The sequence below is a fragment of the Elephantulus edwardii genome, unplaced genomic scaffold, assembly GCF_000299155.1.
Source record: "Elephantulus edwardii isolate Elephantulus edwardi_28Jun2011 unplaced genomic scaffold, EleEdw1.0 scaffold00138, whole genome shotgun sequence".
Lineage (NCBI taxonomy): Eukaryota > Metazoa > Chordata > Mammalia > Macroscelidea > Macroscelididae > Elephantulus > Elephantulus edwardii.
The window spans coordinates 730,729-748,821 of record NW_006399888.1 but is presented as its reverse complement, the minus strand read 5'-3'; the positions used below and the strand labels follow the sequence as shown (position 1 = coordinate 748,821).

Genomic DNA, 18,093 nt, shown 5'->3' with positions numbered 1-18,093 from the left:
AGTAACTGGTATATCTGTTGTCTTCCTGCAGATGGCACTGTTACCCCAGAAAGCAGCTTCGTGGTCCTGACAGCGGCCGTACCCAGATTCTGCTCGTGGCTGGTTTGTATCATTCCTCTGATAGAAGCAGCGTCAGTGGAGAGACTGAGGACTTTTAAGGAAGAGCCTCTCCAGTGGGCCCCTGATGAGATGTCAGACCCCAAACTAGCTATTGTTGCGGAGTAGAAGTTTCGCTTTCAGCTTTTTCTTTACACAAACGGACTTAACTTTCTGATAATCTTGGAAAGGTTTTTAAAGAAAGGAACGAAATTATCTGTCTCCCTGATGAGTTGTGAAAGAAATAAATTAATACCCTGACCTTACAGATGAGTAGACAGGCTTAGCCATTGAACAGGCTGGCCAGGGTCTCACAGATCGTGCGTGAAGGACGTGGTTCCCTTCCCTGGTCAGCTGGCTCCCGCTGAGATTTTACAGCGCTGTCTCTCTACATGAGTAAGAGGCTCGTCTGCTTCAGTGGGACATGTTCTGAAACTGAAGCCTTGAGAAATAGAAAGCTGGATGGCAGTGGGCCGGGGTGGCCTAAATATTTAGGGATGGGGGAGCCTTTGATATAATTTTTAAAATCCTCAAATGCATTGCATTGAGTTGGAACCCACTCACAGCAGACACTCCGCTGAGTTTCCTGGGCTGTGTGTAGACCACACAGGGAGATGACCCACCTTTACAGAGCTGATAGTAGACTCAAACCACCAGAGGACATGACTTTGGGTGCACAGCACAGGACCCTGATAGAGCACCTTTGAGACAGTAAACTGAAAGTTTGCCTGTCTTTTGGATACAGGTAGAAGATAATGAAGTAAAATTGTCTGAGAAAACACAGCAAGCAGTGAAGGTAAGAACCCTTCTTGCTCTTAATGTTAATATAAAATGTAAGTTACTTAGGGGGAAAAATTTTTTTCATCTTCCTACTAATTAAAGGATTTGTGTATCTGTCATCATTTCCTCTTTACACTCTTCCTGGTCCCAATAAAGTTCTAGAAGAAACACTTGGACAAAATTCGAGGGATTTTTTTTTTTTTCATTTATGTCTGTCTATAAAAAAGTTTTTTATAAAACTATAAATTTTGATTTGTTGTTTAAAATCACCTTTGTTGAAAGCAGATCTCAAAGAGAGAAAAATCACTAGGGTAGCAGAGATTAGCGTGGCTGGGTTATAGTAATGGGAAAGGTTCAGTGGGGCTTGAAAAGACAGGGTGATAAGAGATGTAGAGCAATAATAATTATTTCTATAAAATATGTATGTGAATAAGTGTATAAAAACACAAAATATGTGTAGAAAACACTATGTATATGAATGATTATATGCAAACCAATTTAAAAAATAAAAGCATTTAGTAGTGGAATTGCTGGGGCTATATTGTGCCACTGTTGTAGAATGAGGCTGACATCGGGATGGGGGTAAGACTGAGAAAAACTGGATGAAATATGTTTACGGCATTGAAGTCTTTGGGGGAGAGAATATTTTATATTTTAGGGCATTATGTTTATCGTAAGAGTACGGAATGAGGGTTGCAGAGTGGATTATATTTGGGGATTGGGGGATGTGTGTGGGGGATTACGTACCAATGAGGGAGTTTTTCTTTTGCGTTTGAAGGAGAGGAGCAAACGGGTGCTGAGGGGGGTGGGCAGGGAGAGGGGTGCAACAATGAATGAATGGAATTCCAAAATCTCTATAGATGTTCATTGAAATGAAAAATAAAGGGAAAAAAAGAATTCAGCAAAATGAGCGATAAAACCTTACCTCTCAGTAAATAAATAAATAAATAAAAGCAGATCTCAAACTCGCCAAGGCAAAGCTTCAATTCAAGCCCAGGAAAAACTGCCCTCGGCTCTCACAGACAGTGAATATAAACCTCTAGAACCAAGGACTGCAAGTTTCAGGGTGTGGAACCAGAGAGCACTTACAGCCCCTTTCTCAGCACAGGTCAGAGCTGCCAGTGAAACAGCTGGGTGGACATCAAAGACCATGCGAAGTGTGTATCTGAGGCTAACTCAGCAGCTTCTTAGACAGGTAGAATTGAGCAGGAACGTTGAGTGTTTAAGCAAAAGTCACCTCCTCATTTTGTTTTGTTTTTTCAAAAAGGAAGACGGCTGTTTCCTGGGCACTTTCCTGACGGCAGGAGAAGGAGCGTATCTTTATTCCAGCAATCCAAACTCCTGGGCTGAGGAAGGTAAGCAGCTCACACTTCTTGCAGGTACCTCCTTCTTGCAGGTACCAACATAGGTTGTTGTGATTAGTGATACACCTGACTGTTGATGTGAAAGTGCTTTCATAGTGGTTTTTCTCTGATCTTGCCACTTTGCAAATGAGGAAACTTGTGCTTGGAAGGGCTGGCCCCATACTGTGCCTGCCCTTGCCTAAGTCCTGAAGTTAACTCTGTGGACCTGAGCAGAGACCTGAATCAGTTCCCAATAACTGTGTTGCACATACAGCAGCTTAAAAAGCACTCCTTTACTATCTCATAGTCCTGTAACTCAGACCTCCAGGCCGACTTGGCTGTGTTCACCATTCAGAGTGCCACGATGTTGACATTAGGTCTCAGCTCCACTTAGTTCTCCCTGGTGGTTCTAGGGAAGAATCTGTCTCCAGTGGATCCAGGACATGGCAAAATTCAGTTCCTTGGGATTGTAGGACTGAGGTCTCTGTTCTCCTATTTCCTGGGTGCCTCTGGTAGCTCCTCTTCCCAGGGGCCTTTGCCTTTTGGCTCCCTGGAGCTCATCAGTGGAGAAAGCCTTGTTTTGTCAAATTACTGTCACGCTTTGAATCTCCGGCTTCATCTTCTGCTATCACTTGGGGGAATAAACTGTACTTGTGGAGGGATTAGAATAGGCTGACCTAAATAATGTCTCTTTTGCTACATAGTGTAAAACATGTTCACTGGACTAACACCGAAGGTTGGAGGTTAGTAGTGCTGTCTTAAATTCCTGCTGTCCCCACCCCACGATTCATGTCCCTGCTACATGCAAACTACTAGTCACTTTTTCCCCAAGGTTCAAGACAGAGAAACACCTTCCCCCTTATAGACAACATCAGTTGTTTAAATCTCATCAACTAAACACAACACCACACACACAAGTCTTATCTACATCTCAAGCAAATGTAGATAAGGTTCCTGATTGTAATCTATTAAGTACTGTCCCTGAGCACAATTCCATTCACTCTGTAGATCTGCGAAACTGAAGAGATTTGTTTTCTCTCTGCTCCAGATGTGCAAAGATGGGACTGGCATAAGGTAACAGTTACAGACATTCTCATTAAAAAGAAATTAATAAGGGAGAAATGGAAAGTAAAAGGAGTTAACTAAAGGCCCAAAGGAGCTTTGAAACCAGAGTTTCTTAATTCGATGTCCAGAGGTAGGAATAATCATTTCTGGCTTTCAGCTCTCTGTGTACTTGGTTTTGCCTTGTGGCTTGTAGCTCCGGCCTCTGGGCTTTTGGCTATATGGTGCCATTCTTTCCCCCCGCCCCCATGAAAAGCAGCACATTGCAGTTGAGTAGTTTTATATAGCCTGCTTCCTGCCAATAGTATTTACCACCAGCCCAACTCCCACCTATCTGCTTTCCTTCTGAGCTCCTTTAACCCATGGTGGCACTGTTTCTGCTGATATAAAATTCTCAAGACTTTTGTGGGGTTTGCATATTTTCGGGAGGATTCATTCTATGCTCCTCTTTGGCCCCCTGGACATTTCCTGAGGAGCCCTGTCCTTTCCCTGTGGCTATAGCCTTCTTGTGGAGGCGGGGTTCTGGCCTAGTCCACAAATTCTTCAGCCTCTACTAAGCAAATCCTCCTTCTGGAGAAATTGTTTTTCTTGTTGAAAATATTCTGTGGCAAATTCCTCACCCTGCTTTCGGATCACTGGTTCTGCTTCTGCACCTCCATTCACATGGAAAAGAAAGCACAGGGGTGCAGGTTTTGATCCCCCTAAGGCTGGAGAGTGGTTCATCCAGCTCCTGCATTCCTTCCTCCCCAGGTCCCAAAGCAAGAAGACCCAGAAGTTAGGAGCATTTGGTGAAGGCAGAGAGAGGTGGGGCAGAGCTACCAGCCTTGGGCCAAGATAGTTTAGTATCTTAAAAGCAGACTGTAGGCACAACACAGAAGTTGTTGTGTTTTGGTATAGTCGAGCCAGTTATAATATTTAGCAAGGATATTTGCCAAAACTAGTTTGTACCTTCATAGCAAAAGGCCTTATTAGAAAAATAACTGTGTATTGTATTGAGTTATCCGACAAGATTCCCTGTGTCCCAAGGTCTCTGGGCAAGAATAAAGGGCACAGCCAGAGACTTTCAGGAGCCTGGCAGTCACGAGATGTCAAACTTTCTGTGTGTCTGAGAGATTCTGAGACAGGAAAAAGCAATAAAAGCAAAAAATGTACAAAAGCATTCTCCTTGAACTATGTTCACTTTGGGGTTCAGGCCAAGGGTTGATTCTGGTTTTGTGCAGCTTGAAGTTTACACGATGTGGGGAATCATTTAAATAAAAATGACACAACATTGTTAGGACTCTTCTCAGAGCCTTGGAAAGGGACCTGGGCAAGGGAGCAGCCTTTAAGTGTCATTATAAAAAATTGCTTTTAAAAAAAACACAACAACACACCAAATCCCCAGCACCTCCAACATACACAGGCGCGCGCGCGCGCGCGCACACACACACACACACACACACACACACACACACACGTGTAAAAATAAAAATAAAGGAAAACCTACCAGAAGAACTCCCCTTATTGTCATCAAGGTAGAACCAACTTAGATCAGACCCTTATTGAGTTTTTTTTTCTTTTTGTGTTGGTTTTTTTTCCTTATTGAGTTTTCAGGCTGTAAATTGCACAGGAGGAAGTTGTTGATAACCAGACTGCTCCCTAATTATGGTCATCAAGAAAGTGTCTCCAGTGCTCTCCTTAAACTTGGGTTCTCACTCCTGTTAAGTAAGAATAACAAAACAGGAGTTCTGATTTTGCTCTCCAAGCAAAGAAAGGTTTATTAGGGAAGATACTTTACAAAGGGAGACATGGAAGGACAAAGTGACCCAGGGAACAGAGGATGAAGTTGTCAGGACCACAGAGCTGCTCTCCCTCTCTTTCCCCAGAACAGCCGCAGAAATGATCAGAGCAGCAGCTGCAGCTCTGTTCATCTCTGTTAGAGCTACAAAACCATTCCACCGCCCTTTCCCAGGAAGAACTATCCACGACCCCGACCTGCTCCTTTATCTTGTACCAAGCAGCTGTGAACATCCTAACTCCCAATTTCTTTGTAAGACAATATAAAACTCCACTCTAAGTAGCTACTGGTCTCTACTTTAGAGCCAGCCTGGCAATTTCTCCCCAATAAACTGTCTTTCTTGGCCTGAACTGGATTCTGTCCTTCTTCAGAGACCTTACAGAGAAGTGATTCCTTTTAAGGCTCTGGAGGTGGGGGAAAAGGTGTCATGTTTATTAATGAAGAAGGTAGGGTTTTAAGAGTTAATCTATCAAAAGGAAAAGATCCTCATGTATATTCATAAACGGAAGAGGAGAAAATTATCTGGGATTGACTCTCTTCTTGGGAAGGATTAAGTCAATTAAGATGCAATTGTTCTTTCAAGATGTCTGCCACAGAAAGAACTTTCTAGGTCTTGTGGGGAACGTGTGCAGATGTTCAAGATGGGTGCAGGTATTCATGATTCAGCAAAGTTTAGAATCGTGGGCATTTGAGCACTGAACACTGACGACCAAAGATCAGAGGGGTTGTGGGATGGCCTGAAGGACATCATCCATGAAGAAAGTAAAAGGTCATGACAAAGACAGGGAAGAAAGGAAAAACAGACGTGGATGTCAAGGAGAGTGTGAGACTTGTACTCAGCAAAAAGGAGTAAAGGCAAAGGGAAAGACTGCCGAGATTAGAAAACTAAACAGATGATTTCAAAGGCTAGGGGTTAGAAAAGATAAAGGGAAGGTGCTTAGCATTTCTCCGTCTAAAAGAACTAAAGAACGAATTTAACCCTCACGTTGAAATATTAAAGGATTCAGAATAATGCAGAAAGCCTCCCTTCCTGTTCGTACATCTGAGATAGGTCCGTCAGAAACAAAAAAAACATGCTTCAGCTCCTAGGTAATTCTAGAGAACTAGCTTCCTCTGACGCCCAGTGTTCAGAATTACCGACTGGAGAAGGCAGCGTAGAGCTTACCCACTAAGAACACCAGGGTCCACCAGGGTGTTGGGAGGCAGCAGCGGAAGAACTGCTGGGAGAAACGACATGCCTTTTGATGTGGAGAGACACGCTGTCACATTGAACAGAAAGTGAAGTGAAGAAAGGGACAGTAGGACTGAGTCATAGTAAAGTGCCTTTGACATCAGACCTTTCTGAGTCCTATGCCTGGCTTCTCCAGGATACCTTTCTAAGTGTCAATTTCCTCAATAGTTCTCTAAGAATAATAAGACCCAGCACTTCGAATGGTTGTGAGGTTGGAAAACTATGTGAGACATGATTGTTGTTGTTAAGTGCCATCAAGTTTTAGGCGACTCATAGCGACCCTATGAATGAAAGTCCTCGACATTTGTGTGACTTTCATAGGGTTTCCAGAGGCAAGCTATTTACAGAGGTGGATGCTTGTTTTAACCGGGGAGTGCTGCCAAACACTGTCCACCATGGGTAACCATTATCGCATTTGACACATCAGTGTCACGGTGTTCAGCTTCACAGCGACCACAGGTTACTTCTGTATGATTAGTAATTACAGAGGAAGCTCTGTTCTCATGTCCTTGACAGAGCAGAGCTTATAGTGTCCCAGGGATACACACTGGACGTTATGATAAGAAAATCAGACAATTCTGATCAGTAAAGGAGAATGGGAACCTCAAGTTTCAAAAGTTCATTGACTTCAGAGGATACTGACTTCCCAGAGTTCAGGACCCAATATAGACAATTTAAATGCCACAGAATCCTTTACCCTTTGGATTCTCCTTCCGGCATGCCCTGGTACCTGCAGGAAGGGCACTGGGATCTGACCCCAGGATCTAGCCCTCCCTTCTGACCAGCTTTCTTTGCTTTTCAGGGAAAGTGCATTTCTTCTCAGGTGGACTTCTGTTTTCTCACCGTCACCATGGAAGTATCATCATTTCTAAGGATCATGTGAATTCCATTTCGTTCTATGATGGGGTAAGTGTTTTACCAGTCTGTGGCTTTGGTGTTCAGAAACACACTCATATTTCCGACGGGGAGGGAAACAAGATAATTTCTCATATGACCACCACCATCGCAGGGCAGGATGTGAGGAACCAGCACTGCCTCGGGAGGGAGGTTGTATGCAGGCCCAAGCATTCTCAGCCTTGTCAACCTCACTGCTCTGCCAGTGGCTTAACTTGAGAGCGTCTCTGGGCTTAATTCACTTAAAGGGCACTAGGAAGAAGGCCTCCAGCCAGAGGACACAAAACCCCACCCACGTAAGAGCTAAAAAGAAGCTGTTTTGATCCATTGAAAGAATTACAAGGGAGCTAAAGAGGAAGAAAAATGGCTAATTTTTCACTGGGAGCTTAGCTCCACCTCCTGCACAGACCTGTCTTTAACCTTCAGCTTTATTCCCCAGAATCCTTTATGTTGTTGTTTTTTAAAAATGGGGGGTGTGTGTGTGTGTGTGTGTGTGTGTGTGTGTGTGTTGTCTAATCAGATCTGGCTGGTACAGGAAGAGATTGCCCCTCCTTCTCCAGCAGAGCATCTGGTGGATTCAAATCTCATACCTCTGGGATTGCAGAGCAGCTTCTTGCCACTAGGCCCCCAGAGCTCCCTCAGAATACTCCTTTAATTTCACCAGTCTGTACCTGCACCTCCGCTTTTGGGAGGACAGCAGATATATACCCAGGGCGAGGGCCCAGCATGTCTCGGTGGACCCAAGAACAGGGGGAAGCTCTTCATTCTGCTAGTCTCGGTCTCCTAATCAACCTGTTTGTGATCCGGGTATAATCTCAGTTGGGTTGTATAGTCAGATGGCTCAGAAACAAATTCTGTGAGTCAGTCTTTCTTCCCCTTAGAGCCTGCTACCTTAAAGACTATTCAAAAAGCAGGCTGACCAACTAACAGTTTGGTTAGCACTGTGAGATCAGAGTCTTTATAATAGGATAGAGTCTTCCAAACATCAGGAGATAAAGGACAGATCATTTAAGACTGTTCTTGTTTTGTGCCATGAAGTTGACTCTGACATTTGTAGGATGGAGTCCCATTGTCTCATCCGTTTCTTAGGCTGCAATCCTTGTGGGAGCAGATAATCAGGTCTTCTGAGAGGAGCCACTGATGAGTTCAAACAGTGGACCTTTCAGTTAGCAGATCAGCATGTACCCAGAGTGCTGGTGGCACAGTTTGTAAGCATTTGTGCTGCTAATCTCAGCCGGCACCTTTCTGGCCATTCAAATCCACCGGCTGCTCTGCAGGAGAAAGGCAGCCGGTCTCCTCCCATGCTGTTTACAGCCTCCAGGAGGCTGCAGTGAGGGCCAGTGAGAGAGAATGATCCTTTGTTAAATAGGTTCACTAACTAGGAGGAGAGGAGGTGGACCTAGATTCTTACCTCGTGTCATAAATACACATAGACTTCTGAAGGATTAAAACTGAGTCTTTTCCCTATTCTGTGACTGAATGTTTTCAGTTAGATCTGTAAACTTTAACCAAAAGAAGAGATAAGAAGTTATTACAAGTTACTCCTTATTTTAGCCTTAGTTTCTTCCCTAAATGTTAAATCTTATTTCCCAGCTCTAAATAAACCATTCTGTGCTCTTTCTGTTTTAATTTTTTTTTTAAAAAGCCAGACATAGTCTTTTCAAAATGCTCACCATAGAAGAAGTAAAAGTTATGATTATACTTATAGAGACAAAGAATTAAGCTGAGAAATGATGAAAGAAATTCTAAAGGAAAAGTTCACCAAATGTGACTAATTCATAAGTCATTTTATTTTTGCTGAACTTTTGCTTTCTAAAACTACCATTTAAATGCAACAAACAATGTTCCTCTAAAGACTGACCCAGCTGCTCCACAGGAAAAAGATGGGCAATCTCCGACTGTGCAATTTACAGCCTCTGAAAACCGACTGGAGGGTCAACTCTGAGTTGGTTCTAACTCCATGGTACATAACAATAACAGATCACATGGGGGGAGATTGTCCCATCTTTCTTCGAAGGAGCAGCTGATAGATTTGAACCACTTGCCTTTGGGTTGGCAGCATAACTCCTTACCACTAAACCACCAGCGCTCCCTCCTAGGTTATTTAAACTTGACTTCCCCCTGGCATGGGTGTTGAAGGTGGACCAGCAGGTCCTTCACAGCCCTCCCACAAGGAAATGAGTAAGTGGGCACACAGAGTTTAAGGTCTTGTCGCACAGGGAAAAATGGCACAAGCCTTCCAGGGTAGATGGGAGCAGAGCACTTCTGGCCTTTGATTTTCCCAGGGCTTCTCGGCTTCTGCTGCATTCTGTATTCTGGCTTTCCCAATGCATGTCCACCTGGTGGCTTCACCTGCCTGGTACTCAGACGGGCTCTAGCTCTCTGAGGAGGCAGCCTTCCTACGTATGGAATGGGAGAGGCTGAAATTGTCTGGAAGCGAGGGTTCATCAACCTGTGGCACTCCAGCCCTCTAGAAGACACAACAGTGAGGGGCAGAGGAATCTTTATTGTCATCTTCATTGCAGATGAAAGCATAGATTTACCCAACAGTTCTGCAGGACATAGATGTGTTCTGATCAAGGTGCCTGGCTCCCTGCTGGCCTGGCTTTACATTGATGATTAACTATTTCTAACATCTGGAATAGTGACTGGCCACAGTTACCCTCAGGGAGTACTGGTGGTGTAATTCATAGTGAATCGCACCGCTAAACCAAAGGCCACATGTCTCCAGTGGTTCAGATCCCACCAGCAGCTTCCAGGGAGAAAGATAGGAGATGAATAGTAGAATTCTAAATGCCTCTTTTTCAGAGAAAGGCAGATAATGGTCATCCCATTAAATACAAATCTTTCCTTGATAGTCATGAGTTCAAGTCTTTGCTGAACTCTCACCTTTTTCTCAGCAAGGATACCACCTAACAACAACAACCTTGGCCACCCCTCTAATGCTGTAACCCTCCCGCCCCCCAGTACTTCCATTTTCTCTTATGCCTACCTGCCTTCTCTTCTCTTTTCAGAGCACTTACCATCTTCTAACATAACACATAATTCAGTCATTTGTTAAGTTGATTGATTTTTGCCTTTGCCCCTTCGCACCCACCCACCCACTCCCTCACTCCCTCACTCCCCCACCCACCCACTACTACTCCCAAAAGAATAGAGATCTCTATCTGTTTTGGTTAGTGCTGAATCCTGAGCTTCTAAAATAGTAGTCCGAGTCATTGCCATCAAGCTGCAACCAACCCATAGCTGTACTGTAAGTGGGTTTTCAAGGCCGTAAATCACATGAGAGGCATCTGTCCGTCTTTCTCCTGTGGAGCTGCTGGTGGATTCGAATCACCAGAGAGACTTGATTGTTGGATTAATAGAGCGACTTCCTAGAGAAGCTTCCCTAGAGCTTTCTTAGAGCATCTAAAACAGAGGTTGGCCTATAAAAAGCACGGTGGATCAATATTTGTTGAATAAATGAAGGAGCAAAGACATTTGTAACCTCCAGTTATTGCTAAACAGATTAGTAAATAACTGTGTAGGGTAGTAACTGACTATCTTATCTTTGACACAACCATATAAGAAGCACTCTTTAAGCCCTGAGGGAGCTCTGGTGGCCTAGTGATATGAAGCTGCACTGAAGTCTCAAAGGCACATGGTTCAAATCCTCCATCTGCTGGGAGAAGGATGGACAGTCTCCTCCTGTGCAATTTACTGCCTCTGAAAACCCTCTAATGAGTCAGCTGTGGGTCGGTTTCAACTCCACGGCTCACGACAACATTAAGTAATGGCTGAGTGAATTAATAACTCAGAAAGTTAAAGGGTATTTTCAGCAATGTTGACTGAACCCAAGTGTAAGTGGAATTTCATTGCCCTAGAAGGAATTTGAAGATGATACCTTCAGTTTAGGAAAAAAGAATTTTATGCTTCCAGTATTTTTGAAAACCGGGTATTTGAGAATACTTTCTGTTGTTGAATCTTAGAAACCCACATCCCATGAAAATAAATGTGCTATTGTTGTAAGGGCTGACAGTGTGGAAATGACTTTCTCACTCTTTCTCTTTAGGACTCCACCAGTGTTGTTGCTGCCCTTCTTATAGACTTCAAAAGCTCGCTGCTGTCTCATCTTCCAGTGCATTTTCACGGATCAAGCAATTTTCTGATGCTTGCCCTTTTCCCCAGATCGAAGATATACCAAACATTTTACTCAGAGGTATTCAGCAAAACAACTACCATGTGTCTTCTCCCCCTGTTAATGTAGATGGTGGGGTAGTGTCTCAGGGAAGCAGAAAAGTGAGGGGTGAGGTAGGAAGGTCAATGCGGAAGGTAACTGCTTCTAATCCAGTCAGGTCCTAGAACTGTGTTCTTGTCAGGGAGAGGTGAGAGCCGGAAGGAACTGAGTAAAAGGCGTTTTATCAGCTAAGAAAATTTGCCTTTATCCCCTTTAAGTCCTAATTAGACTAATTAGACTGCTCGCAGCTTTATTGAATTGTTGAACCCTTCCCACTGGAGCAGGCTTTCTGGCCTACCCCACATCCTCCTTTCCCTGTGGTTCACCCCCGCCCTCAAGGATGGTTCCACCTGGCAAATTGCCCTAATAGGCATTCAGCAGAGTTTTACCTGAGTTGAGTAACTTACCAAGAGATCAAGCAGTAGCCAGACTTAAAAGGGTGACCAGACTGGTGGAAAAGCCTGGGATGGTATGATCACCAGAGGTTAGGAGGGGACAGTGACCCTCCCGCAGAACAGATTCTCAGGGAGGAGACAAGAGCTGTCCTGGCTGCAGAACGACTTCTTAGCCTGATCTCTGCCTTCCTCGCCTTCCTGCCTGCTGGTCCTTCTTTCCTTCCCGATGTTGCCTTTCAGACTGGGAACCTAAATAACAAGCCTTTCAAGTCTTTCCAGCCCTTCTCTGGTGGCGGGTGGTGTTTGAACCATTCCTGTCTATCTAGCCCAATAACCAGTGTAGGAAACTCCCCCATGACCAGAGCATTGTTACCTGACATCTTCCTCTCTGTCTCCTGACCTCTCCCGGAGCAGAATCCCTGGGGAGGGAACCCAGAAAGAAATTCTCATTTGGAAAAATGCAGAACAAAACACCCCTGGTTTCAAAGCAAACTTATTTGTTAAAATGTTTTCCTCAGCGCTGACAGACTAGATTTTCAACAGCCATCAAATCCCCATGTGGGTTCCATATCCTGTTGTTGGGTTTAAAGTGTTCTTTGCTTAAATTCTGCTTTGTTTAGGTCTTCTCCCCCTGGCAACAGCAGGCTAACTTAGGACTCTGTTTAAAAGTGATCCAGGAAGATGGATTATCTGTGGAACAAAGGAGATTGTGAGTGGCTGCCTCTAGTGTTTATGCTTGCTTCCCTGAGCTTTGCGCGCGCTCTCCCTGCAGGATGACTTGTGTTATGTAACATGGGGATTTGGCTCCTAAAAGGGCCAACACAGTCATTTCATGGCTGCCAGTTTGCAGGTAGCCAGTGCCCTTAGCAAAGCAGAAGGCAAGAGAGACAAAAATCAACCAAGAATCGGCAACCCGTAGTGTTGCTGAGAGGCTTCTGGCCGGCCTTCCTATGTGAGCACATCTCAGCTGGCATGGCAGCAGGCCTCAGCCACGACCCCTCATGATGCCAGAGAGGGGCACAGGAAATACTTTATACTCGAGAGATAATTAGCCCCCAAGGCCTCATGTATTAACACCCCATTTTGTTGAAGTTGATGAGATGCTATTTTTTTTGGAAGACTTCACCTTCTCACAGGACTCTAATTTGAAAGCATCAGAAGTAGAAGATGCATAAAGTGTGTGCTGGAGGGAGATCACATTCTAATTGGAATTTGTGGTATTGCAGACACTGCAGTGCCCAGAAGCTCTTCAGTGCCCTGGGCCATCCTGCCGGGGAGAAATGGAGCCCCCTGAAGCTGCTCTCAGCCAGACTCCCGGAGCTGGACTGGTGAGCCCTACCTTTCTGTTTTCAGATGAGATCTTAAATGTCAGAAACCTCAATGTTGCACCATCTTAAAGTCCTCTTTCTTTTAGAGCTTTTCGAGGCTCATTGTAAAAGAAGTAGCGACACACCATGCAAAAAAAGTTGTTCTCCAGAGAGCATCAAAGGTTTCTTCTTCAGCAATTAAGGAAGAACTTTCTCATGTGAATGGGCACATTCGGGCGAGGCTGCTGGAGGTAACGTAATAGCATGGTCTTTGTTTTTCCAGGTTCCTCCAACATTTCGAAGTCAGCAGCGTTAGTTGGGAGCCCGTGATGAGGGCTCATCTTCCTGTCCTGCTGCAGCAAGCTGAAGTCAGCCCTCCTGTCAAGGTGGAAAAAGACAAGGTAGAGGAGCTCCCCAGATGTCCTGGGAATTCACGGGGAGATAATCCTGAGAGCCTGACCTTGGAGTTTTTGTGTCCCTCAACAAAAGGAACCCAAGTGGAGCGCCCTTCTAAGACCCTCCACCTCCCTGGATACAGATATACTGCCACACAGGAAACCCGCTGTGGACAATGAGTGTGTACAGGCATCTGCACTCACCCGACCCAGCCCACGGCAGTGATACAACCTTGGCACCATGCCCTCCTCTCCCCTTGCTTTTACAGGCTTTTTTTTAAAAAAACCTCTTGCTCAGGTCTCATGCCATTAGTTTGTTCTGGTGTCAAGGCCTTACCTGGCTGTGGTTGACACCTTGTGCTTAATCAGGGGGAGGGAACCTGTGTTATGTGGGCCATCTCCAGGATCAGGTGATTCTCTTCCCAAGAGTGGACATGAATCTGCTCCCACTTCACACTTCCTCCTCTTTGACCAGCCCCCACCTGCCACCAGAGAAGGTGTTTATTTTTGTACAGTCTTGAAGACAGCTGTAAAAGGCAGTAGACACACTAAGCTATTAGGAGTATCGTTTTTCCCTTATGCCAGAGTTCTTACTGCCTGAAAATGCTTGTTTCTTTTGTTTTTCTAAAAAACATACTAAGGACTCCTCTTTAAAAGAAGACCTCTCTCTGTCTGGTTGTAAACATGTGTACAGAGGTGTCAGGGGCTGAACCCTTAGGCTGAGAAATGAGGCCATTTCAGAGGAGAATAAACCAAGTCAGTTACATGGAATATGCCCAAAGGGACAAAAAAGTGAGGATGAGAAGTTTCTAGTTCCCAAAGTAGAGGCATCTCTGGCTATCTTTGAGCTGAAGTTACCAGCTCAGATGTTAAGCCACCAAGCTTAGTTTTATCATAAGCTATCTGTGACTGGAGCTGTCCCAGAGAGACTAGTATTTTACACATTAAAGCACATATGTGAAGGTTTTGGCCACACTGTCACTCGCAGAGACATCCTTTGGTGGTTGTGATTTTTTTTCTTCTTTTTCCCTTCTCCTCTGATGTTCCCCTCCATCAATCTCTTCCAGTTGCTTTGATATTATCTACCTGTAGAGTGTCCTGTTTTCATGTGCTCATGCTGTACGGTCAGGGCAGTCCATTGGCTCCTTTCTCCAGAATCAGGAGTGTCCCCACACCTTGTGTCAGGGCTCCGCCAGGCCATGTGGCTTGAAGGGTGCAGGCAGCCAGACAGAAGCGGCTCTTGCACCTGTTTTGCCTCAGAAATTTTTGTGCCAGACCTCCTTCCTGCCCAGTACTTTCTTAGTGTTACTGTTCAAAATAAATTTAATTGTCCCTGGGTGTCTGCTTCAGAAATGACAGTCAAGTCCATGAATGTATTTTATTTCGACTGATCTGTTCATAACCTGCTGAAAACCAGCTCCATAGAAATTCTAACAGTAACACTACATGTTATGTAGTGTTCACTGTGTACCACTCTTCTAAGCACTTTACGTTTATCTAGCCGGCTGATCCTCATATCCACCTACAAGCTGGGTGCTGTCATCAGCCCATGATCACATAACTAATACATGAGACTGTTCTGAGGTTTGAATCTATAGTGCCTAGATCCAGAGTCCGTTCTCTTAGCTCTTACGTAGTGCTGCCTCTCGGTTGAATTGTAAATCCACGTGCCTTCTTTTCCGTATAGGTCATTATCAGCATCATAACTGGCCTCCCAGGCTGTCATGCTAGTGAGCTCTGTGCTTTTCTGGTCACACTGCATAAGGAATATGGCAGGTTAGTATGCTGTTGCCTTTGCTTAGGGAGGGGGATTCTGGGCCTGGGCCTAAGACTGGAAAGTCAGAGCCGTGGATGTGTTCCCTCACTATTAAAAGACAGTGTTCTCATGAAACCTTTTTGTGGGCTGAAATGGCAGAAAGCAAAAAAGCAGCAGCAAAGAAGTGGAAAAATTTTTGGGTGTTCCCAGACCCATAGCAACAGGTAAAAATCTAAATAACACTAACCTGGAGTGTTAATAGACGGTTCAAAGCTACAGTTGCTTGATATTAAGGTGCTGTGTGTGGTGTGGTTCCCAGGGAAGGAGCTTGGCCACGCCACTCTTGCTACTCCAGTGTATGCTGCCTCTTCACTGTCTAGCTCTAAAATGTTCAACATTAGGAAGTGAAAGTCCTCTTCAGATTTCTTTGATTTATCAAAAACAGGTACTAATGTAGATCTTTCCTAAAATGAAAGTACCACAGAGTAGGCTTTTGAAAAGTTACAGCTGGTTACCTGTAATGACGTTGGACGTAATCGTCTCAGCACAAGAGTTATCCATCCAATTCGTGTGACACGTTTGCACAGAGCATTGTCTGCGCGGGTCAGCTACTGAGCTGAGTGGGGGGATTCACCAGTGGATAAAAAACCTCTCTGCCCTCCTGCAGCTTACATTTGTTCTAGTGTGGGAAGACACACAGTTAACCAGATAAGCAAAATGCAATGTATTAGCTGGTGAAAAGTGCCAGAAAGAACACAAAACAAGGAAGAATGAAGGAAATGCTGTGAGATGAGACCATTTTAAAATTACGCATTCAGGGAAGACCCCAAGATGATGGCGTTTGAGCAGTTAGCTAGGAAATAAAGGAGCTGGTTGTTGGAGTAGGGGGAGAAGAATTTTAACAGTAGGGCCAGCAAGTGCAAAAGCATGTGTGTGTGTTGATTTGTGCACATTTGGGGAAAAAAATCATCTACTCCTTTCATCTGACTGAGAGATTACTAAAAAAAAAACCCTTGCTAGCTAAACCAGCATTTAACACGTAGTTAGTGCACACTCCAAGGAGCCGTAGAGGGATTGGGAAGGATGAGGTTGCCTAGAGGACTGGAAGTTTTGCATGGAAGATTGGAGTCATGGATGAGTTTTGGAGAGATGCTTGGGAATTAGCAGACCTCTGTACTTAGTGAGTATGTACGGCCAGTTCTTCATTTCCAGTGCTTTTTGTTCCATCTAGTAGTAGATTCCAGTGTATAGTAGCCTCGTGGGAGAGTCCTGCTCTCCTTTGAATCTGTTTGCGGGAATTGGCTGAGCCTACAGGGCCGGGTCATCAGCTGACCCTCTTCTGAGAGGACATTTGCCGTTTGCAGGTGGATGGTTTACCGCCAGCTCATGGACAGCTCCGAGTGCTTCCACGCTGCCCACTTCCAGAGATTCCTTTCCAGCGCTGTGGAGGCCCAGCAAAACCGTTCTGCTCGCCAGGCAGCCTACACCCGCAAGAAGTCCAGACTGCTGGTGGTGTTGCAAGGGTGAGTGTTGAAACTGTGCGGGGACAGTGAGGTGCGAGTGGTGGCTCTGCCTTTACTGAATCTTCATGGTAGTAAAGCCAAGGCCCAGATACTCAGGAGCGCGAGAGAGTCTATGCCCAGCAGGGAAACCCTAATAAAGCAGACTTCCTCGTGCCGTCTCTGAACTGATTAGTGTCTTGAAGTGGTAGTGGAATATGCACAAGTGATAAAATTGTGTTGCACTCAGTACACGCACAGACAGAAATCCACATAAGAGTACATGTATGTAAAACTGGAAAAAGCAGAATTTTTTTATTATTACTATTGTGTGTGTGTGTGTGTGTGTGTGTGTGTGTGTGTGTGTGTGTGTTTATCTGTGTACCATCAAATCAGATCTGACAGGTACAGGAGGGGATTGTTCCTCCTTCTCCAGCAGAGCATCTGGTGGATTCGAACTGTGTACCTCTGGGATTGCAGTTCAGCTTCTTGCCACCAGAGTTTGCCAGAAAGTGGAATTTTAAAAAATTAATTTTAAAAAATTGTTTGGGGCCAAGTAGGGCGAGCTGATACCTGGAGTTCCCCATGTGTCAGAGTCTCTCAGAGGCAATGCGTTCGGATGTTTTTAAAAATTTATTTGCACCCTGGAATGTTGTGAGAATAGTCTTTAAAATTATCTACAAATAAAAGCTAGGTACCTCTCAAGACTAAATTAATGTCAAGCATGTGCCTAATCCAACAGTAGTCTTAAATTGCAAACATAACATGGCCCAAGGGAGACATGAATGGAATATCTGTTGTTTCAAGAGGAAGAATGTTAATGTCCTGCTGAGTTTTTGTTTTGTTTTTATCTTTAATAAAGAATACTGGCAAGAAAAGGCAAACGAGAAGTCAGTTCTCTGCCTTCATCACTCATTTGGAATAGGCTAACCAGAGTGGCCTAAAACTAGCTTTGTCACCCAGAGACCAGGGCACTCCTTCTGCCTGGAGACAGTTGCGTGTGGTGATAGTGACAGTGGCAGAGGTTGGTGAAGGAGGCCAGATAATGCAGGGCGTCCTTCCTTAGTTTCTTCAGATTCTTTCCCCTGAATCCCACTATCTCTCTTTTTTTCCCTTTATTTATATCTCTCTTTTTTGTGTGATAAAATATACCTAACCAAAAATTTAGCATCTTAACCACTTTTAAGTGTAAAATAGTTAATTCAGTAACATTAATTATATTCATCATATTACACTAATATCACCATATTCCATAACCAGTTATTTTTTTGTTCCAAGAAATAAAACTCAGAATCCCTTCCACTTTAATTCAGTCCCTGTTCCAGCCCTTGTTAACCATTAA

The 18,093-nt window shown here is 44.4% G+C and overlaps 1 protein-coding gene across 1 annotated transcript in view; it reads left to right on the top strand.

Annotated features, from left to right (window-relative positions):
* Positions 1–18,093, top strand: part of LOC102863409 (chromosome unknown open reading frame, human C20orf194) — a 153,637-nt gene that overhangs the window by 95,401 nt on the left and 40,143 nt on the right. Inside the window, exons 18-27 of the mRNA XM_006894257.1 lie at positions 32–102; positions 842–892; positions 2,144–2,231; positions 7,092–7,195; positions 11,235–11,381; positions 12,415–12,503; positions 13,021–13,122; positions 13,385–13,502; positions 15,184–15,272; positions 16,617–16,775. Of these exons, the coding sequence (XP_006894319.1) occupies positions 32–102; positions 842–892; positions 2,144–2,231; positions 7,092–7,195; positions 11,235–11,381; positions 12,415–12,503; positions 13,021–13,122; positions 13,385–13,502; positions 15,184–15,272; positions 16,617–16,775 (1,018 nt within the window). The remainder of the gene's footprint in view (positions 1–31; positions 103–841; positions 893–2,143; positions 2,232–7,091; positions 7,196–11,234; positions 11,382–12,414; positions 12,504–13,020; positions 13,123–13,384; positions 13,503–15,183; positions 15,273–16,616; positions 16,776–18,093) is intronic.